The sequence below is a fragment of the Adiantum capillus-veneris genome, chromosome 21 (assembly GCF_014529385.1).
Source record: "Adiantum capillus-veneris isolate H3 chromosome 21, ASM1452938v2, whole genome shotgun sequence".
Taxonomy (NCBI): Eukaryota; Viridiplantae; Streptophyta; class Polypodiopsida; order Polypodiales; family Pteridaceae; genus Adiantum; species Adiantum capillus-veneris.
In genome coordinates this window covers 100,972,867-100,980,013 of record NC_140951.1, presented here as the reverse complement: position 1 = coordinate 100,980,013, position 7,147 = coordinate 100,972,867, and the positions used below count along the sequence as shown (strand labels likewise).

General features: G+C 42.2%; 1 protein-coding gene across 1 annotated transcript; it reads left to right on the top strand.

The window, feature by feature from the left end:
- The first annotated feature begins 1,061 nt into the window (after positions 1–1,061).
- On the top strand, positions 1,062–2,300 carry LOC147431438 (RING-H2 finger protein ATL80-like). Its single transcript, XM_086494577.1, has one exon. The coding sequence runs from the start codon at positions 1,271–1,273 to the stop codon at positions 1,700–1,702; it is 432 nt and encodes a 143-aa protein (XP_086350703.1). The 5' UTR covers positions 1,062–1,270; the 3' UTR covers positions 1,703–2,300.
- The last annotated feature ends 4,847 nt before the right edge of the window (positions 2,301–7,147 follow it).

Sequence of the window (7,147 nt, the reverse complement as noted above, 5' to 3'; positions counted from 1 at the left end):
CTCATTGTAGGAACTAGGACTCAAACCCTCGCCACCATCGTGAGAGCTCAATGTAGTAACCGTTACATTCATGACGCTCTCATTGACATGTTGGCAAATCATGAAATAATAAATAGACTCAGACACGCTCCCAGCTTGTCCAAGTTTATTTTTTCGTGTCATAGTTTACTCTAACCATCTTATAGTTGCGCGTGTTTCGATCTCCGTGTCTTAATTTTGTTGTCGTAGATCCCATCGCTTGAGCTTCGTTAAATTGCCCGTAAACTTTAGTGCGGGTGTGTGGGTGGACGGGTGGGGGTTTCTTTTTTTTTGGGGGGGGGGGGGGGGGGGGGGGAGCGGGGTTGTTAATTGTCCTTTCCACTACATAGCCATCTAAGTTACATGTCATGACATGCAATGCGTGTATGCATGCACATGTGTGTAGTTTATTGTCCTTTTTGCTAATGTTAATATAGCAAGTATTACATGTTAGAGTGTTGGATTCACAACCAACATTTGGATTCCTATCTATAAATGAAGAAGAAGGAAAGGATAAATTTTATTGTTACTATGTGCAAGGAAAGAGGCCTTTGGCTTGCTCAAGATGTGAAAGTTCTAACATAATATATTTGCCAAGAATATCAAAGCTTAGTGGAATATTGTTTGAGTGGATGTGTAAACCAGGCTCGATTTCTCGCATCGAAGGATTTTTTTGCGAACATATGACATCTGTATGGGACTTTTGGATAACCCACATAGATAGAATGTTTGTAGTAAAATACATAGGAAGTGCATTCTCCACTAGAGAAATAAAGAGCTTTCACCATAATAGTTAAATGTAAGAGCATTGACGTGGTAGGGAGTAAAGTAAGGATCATATTTTAATGTAAGTGAATGGCAAAAAAGCCATTGTATATTAGTAAGAGTGCACTTAGAGTCCTTTGTTTAGGTAGGATAAATCTTTCGTCGACTCTATAGATGGGTATAAAGGGTGGAGGAATGATGAGGGCATGAGAAGGTGCTTATCCAAAGGGTAGGGGAGGGGGTATAAAGAGGGGGCATAGAGAGGAGTAGTTGTGTGTGTGTGTGTGTGTGTATAATATGGATCAAGACTAGAGAGAGAAGGCATAGAAATTGCAAGTGAGGTTTTGTGAATTCTTGTTATTGAGTGTGTAGTACTACAGAGAGGAGCTTGTGAGTGTGCATTACATAGAAGGCAAAGAGATGAGTGTGTAGTTCTTTCCTTGACTATCAGAAGTACAGTGACAGAGAGAACCTCTTGTGGGCGGCTATGGCTTCTCCATCAATAAGGCCGGGCTTGGTTGAGTATAGGGGCCGGCTACCCATGAGCCGCGTGGACAAGAGTATTGTCATAGCAACGGCAAGCTTGTTGGGGCTACTCATTCTAGTGCTTTGCGTGCTGGGCATATGCGAGTGGGCTCGCAAGCGCATGAGGGCGAAGTGCCCCCAAGCCCCAACTGGCATGAACAAGCGCCAACTAGGCGCCCTACCCTCCTGCCTCATTGGCAGCCCTGCTAACGTGGAGCAAGCCTGCCCTGCCAACTCAGCTTCGACATGCGCTATCTGCCTATCTGACTTCGTAGCAGGAGATCGCGTCCGCGTGCTTCCTCCCTGCCAGCACTGCTTCCACGTCGGATGCATTGACACGTGGCTGTCGCTACACTCCTCGTGCCCTAGCTGTAGAGAAGATATGCAGGTCTAGGCTATTCCTCAGCGTCATCCATGTTGGTAAGGGGTAATCCTTGGTTCACACGAGAGCAAAAACCAGCATCTTAAATCCCTCGGGCGGTCATTCCACATAGACAACTTTTCTAGTCACTAACACCGGTATCAACTGACAAAGCTGCAACATACCATGAGCTCAATTCAGAAGAAGTTTTGGATAGATTCTCACGATAATACCCACATTATGACTTACCTCAACATCATGAGCTTCTGTGAGGGAGGCAATTGGGGGCAGGGGACCGCCGGCCCGGTGGTCCCCTGCCCCCAATCGTACCTAGCTGGGTAAGCGATGCTTCCCAAACAGAAGCTCGTGATGTTATGTATTGTGTGAAAAACGTTGAAAAAGGCTCCCTTTTCCTACATGAGAAAATTTCTAAATCTTCTTGTGATTGGGCTCATCTATCTTGGCAAAGCAATTTTCCTTGAGATCTAGGTAGTTTACTAGCTTGCGTCCGCTAACATTGACTTTGCTCGTCACCGCTATCGAACAACCCATGTAAAGCATCTCGAAACCATGGGCTCGATACGGCTCACCAATCTTGGCACAACAATGTTCCTTGTCTAGCAAAGTACCATTGGATCATGAGGTTGCCAAGATAGATGTGATGATGGTTCTTCTCAATTGTTTCTTTCACTAAATTGTCTACACACAGACTTCTGGAGTTCCGCTCATGCAGGTCTTGTTAAAAATAGGCATCAAAATTGACAGGCATAATCTTGAGAAATTCAGGTTTCAATTACATCTATCTAGATTCTCCCTTTCAATCACAGCATCTATCTAGATTCTCCCTTCCAATTGAAGAGCGGTAAGGGTGGCCTCTAACCATTAAAAAAAAGCTCTTTCCTTTTATAAGATCCTAAGAAAATTAAATAATTTTGTAACCAGAATTACACTGAACGTTTGACATACTTAATGTTTCTACCTCAACACATGATGGTTGTGCTCATCAACTGGGTTGTGTTGTTTTCACACGACTAGAAATATTAGCATTGGTACCTTTGTTTGATCCTCTCAAGGGTAGCTCCTATTTATACTAAATGGCACAAAGGAAGAATATCTAGACATTAAAGCAAGTGTAGTAGCATTATGAAGTGTTAAGCTCATTTTGAGGGCCTCGCAAAGTAAATTATCGAGTGTTTTCTCCCTCTAGAAAATGAATATTGGAGCTCAAAGTGCCCACATAAGACTAAGAAAAGGTGGGACCACTTGCAAGATCTGTTATTTTATGCATAAACAAGGCAATACTCCTTAGCCTGGACTTCGTAGTGCTTCATTCATGGCTATGGCTTCTCCATGGAGGGAGCATATGCCATCTTTAAAATCTCAAAGTCAATAAACTTCTATTTAGCTTGCGAGCTCCATCATCTTTCCTCATAGCTTCTATCTCCTAATATGGAATTGGTTCAAATGGATGTGAAGGCAGTGTTTCTTCATGGGGATCTTGGAGAGGATGTTTACATGAAACATCCAGAAGGTTTTGCAACAAAACCTGAGAAGCCAACACGGGCAGAACTGGTGTGTAGACTTGTATGGATTAAAGCAAGGCTCAAGGCAATCTTACATCAAGTTTGATAAGTACATTTCATCCCATGGTTACATACGGAGCCAAGAGGATCACTGCTTGTATACAAAGAGGTTGAACGATGGTTCCCTCATCATTCTGATTTTATACGTGGATGATATGCTCATAGCCGGAAAGTCAAAACATGATATTGCACTTCTCAAGGATGACTTAAGCAAGCAGTTTATTATGAAAGATTTGGGTAATGCATATCACTTTCTTAGTATGGGTATCAAGAGAGATCGCAAACGTGGTACTTTCGTAGGAAGACTATATTCACAAATTCTTGCAACGTTTTAATATGCAAGGGGAGAAAGCATTGAGTACCCCAATGGCAGCATATGAAAAACTTAGCAAGCACGATTGTCCCAAATCGGATGTTGTAAAGGCAGAGATGAAAAAGGTGTCGTATTCTTCGACAGTTGGCAATCTCATATTTGCCATGGTTAGCACACGGCCAGACATTGAACATGCAGTGGGAGTGGTCAGGAGGTTTATGAAAAATCTAGGGAGAAAGCATTGGGAAGCAGTGAAGCACATCTTGTGATACATCAAGGGCTCATCTAGCGAGTGCTTACACTTTGGGAACAGTGATGCATCCATAGTTGGATACACTGATTTGGATTATGCGGGTTGTGTGGACACCAGGCGATCCACATCTAGCTACGTTTTCTTGTTTATTGGAGTGGCAGTTTCTTGGAGATCATGCATCCAGAATTGTACTTTGTCTTCCATGACTGAGACAGAATATGTTGCAATTTCTAATTCTAGTGAGGAAGGTGTGTGGTTATCTCGTTTAGTGGGAGACCTCGGTATGCACTAGACCCCAGTGCTACAGTGTGACAGTCAGAGTGCGATTGCGTTAGCAAAGAACCCCATGCTTCACTCCAAGTCGAAACACACAGAGGATAGGTATCATCTACTACGGGATATTTCGGCAAGCAAATGCATTGAGTTAGTCAAAGTTCACACAAATGAAAACCCAGCGGATGCTCTAACAAAGAGCTTAGCCTAAGAGCGGTTTGTACATTGCATAGATATGATAGGCGTAGGGTGAAGCTACGGTTGTGCTTCACAGTTTGTGTACATTTGTACATATTAGCCCCTACATTCTTTAGCCACTTGGACCACGTTGACCTTCAAGTGGGAGATTGTTGGGTTTCAGACCCCGTGGCCGGCGGGCGCCCACCCTCTTACATTCTTGGTTCATAAAGACAATAAGGAGAGTGAGAGTTGACTCTCTCACTAAGCTCCACTAAACACTTGTGTATGTTCTCCATCCCCTTCCCTTCTCTACTTAGCTCTCTTGCACCAAAGATCACCCCGATCCTTCATTTCAATGATCTCTCATTTTTGCGACTCCCTTTTTTGCTACTATGAGGCTTTGACGGCATAGCTTCTTCCCTCCTCCCATGAGGCTTTGATGGCATCGCTTTCTAAAAACCCTTCAAGAAGATGCTATGGGCGAAGGAATTTCAAAGACAAGTATATCACTAAAATTATGGATAGCAAACTATTTTTGATACTTAGTTAAGCTGGTACTTCAATTAGATGGTCAAGACGGCAATTTTCTCCATAGTGATTGCAATAGCTACACAAGCTCTATATATGTTTGTGTATATTGGAGTATGTCACAAGATTTAATGAATATGTTTGCCTTGCGTATAAGGACATGGTCACGCGAGGCTTAGTTATCAGTTATGCCAACTATGCCAAGACAAAGCATTAAATGAATAACTAAGCCTCTTGCTGAGTTATCAGTTATGCCAACTATGCCAAGACAAAGCATTAAATGAAAAACTAAGCCTCTTGCATGGTCACGCAAGGCTTTAGTTATTCATTCATCCTCCCAACTATGCCTTGAACTTCACAATTATGCCAAAATCGGCATAGTTACAAAGGGTAGGCTTAGTAACTCATTTAATGCTCCTTCTTGCATGTGACCAAGAATGAGGCTCAGTTATTTGTTCAAATAACTGATAACTAAGCCTCGCGTGACCATTGCCTAATAATTTCTGAATGGCAAAGTATATGATCGAATCATGTGCTTCTTGTAAGGTTGTCTGACTTGACAGATTCTAGGTAGCTTACTTAAAGTTTCAAAATTCAACTTTCCACCCCATGAAGTTTAACAGGTGGCATGGAAACCTGAGTGAATGACACTATCAACATAAATTTTTTACTTCTTGTTGTTTTTGTCAATCTGTTTGATGCCCTTGGGATTTTCCCTCACTAGTATGAAGGCTACTCTTTCCACCCCTTGATCAACAAAAGTCTTTGCACCCAACCCATCTCATTGTGCGGCAAATAGGAATGCGAATGTTGAGCTCACCCAAGTGTATGAAGAATTTGGCACACAACGATAGTGGGAAGAACCCTCTATGTGCTACATTGCTTGTAGAAGTCATGGTTTCCAATTGAAAAAAAATCTTTTACTTGAAGGCATACGAGGGAAGAACCCTCTATGTGCTACATTGCTTGTAGAAGTCATGGTTTCCAATTGAAAAAAAATCTTTTACTTGAAGGCATGCCTCGTGATCTAATCACTTGTTTTCTTGGAAATTGTTCCCTTTATTCTACTTAAACCCCCCTCTCTCCAAAAACGCCTTTTCATGCTTGAGCGCTCCCATCAAGCCCCACCATGCCTTGTTTCATGCCGTTTGAAGATCCACCTTGATTGTGGGCAGGGGTTCATTCTCGTGTGGACTGCTCACCATGGAAGCTTTGGAGGGAGAGAGAGAGAGAGAGAGAGAGAGAATCCATGCATCCTTAATGCAAGACCACGACCCTCCCCTCCTCTCCTTCCCTTAGCTCTAATACCAGTGTAAGAGATTGGGGACAACCACTTGCTCTTTTCCACCCAGCCATACTATATATAGGCCCTTGACCCTAGCTATATATAGACCCATGTACTACATGTGTGTCCTAACCTTAGCCTTGGACTGTGTGATTTTAGTGAGCCTATATACATTATCCACGACTGAACTGCAAGATTCGAAAAGAGAATTGGAAGAGGCTAGTATAAATGGGTACAAATATTTTTTGTAAATATTTGTACATGCAAAAATGAATTCTGATGTTAAGCTACATCTTTAGAAATGAAAGAGGTATTGTAGCAATTTTGTACAAGGAAGAACGATTTTTTTATAGACATTGTAATGTTAAATCTAGTGCGTAGTATTAGGTGGTATTAAACGGTGTCTACACAATATAGGAATGAGTAGGCCATGCCAATTTTGGTTTTGGGTTGATCAATGAGAATCTCACAAGATCCAGTGAGGTGCAAGGAGGAAAAAGGCAGTCACTTGGCACGTGGAAACTTGAAACTTTTCTTCCTTTAACTTTCTTTGTGTGTTGAGGCTGAGAGGAGTCTTGCTAGATCCTGTAATGCCTTTGAGGATGAAAAGGGGGATATGGCACGTGGAAAGAGAGAGAGAGATGAGAGGTGGGAGGCAGAAGAGAGAGAGAAAAAGATATTGCTCCAAAGGAAAATTACCAAAAATACCCCTCTAATTCGTGGAAATACCAATGTGTATTTTGGTTGGACTGTTCAAGATTTTCTAATCTTTTTGAAAATTACCAAAAGAGGCATAGATATTGCTCCAAAGGAAAATTACCAAAATACCCCTCTAATTCGTGGAAATGCCAATGTGTCTATTTTGGTCGGATTGTCGCAAAAAAAAAAAAGGCAGAGCAACTAGGGGTATTTTGGGAATTTTGGTAAATTTGAAAGGCATTTTGTGAATTTATTACAAAATATGGGGCCTGGGGTGTAGATTTTGGACCCAGTGGGAGGGGCGCGCGGGGAGAGAGAGAGAGAGAGACATCTAGACAAAGAAGTTTCATGCCGTCATGGCACT

Coding starts and splice junctions, on each gene's coding strand:
- LOC147431438 (XM_086494577.1), top strand. CDS start 1,271: ATGGCTTCTCCATCAATAAGGCCGGGCTTGGTTGAGTATAGGGGCCGG.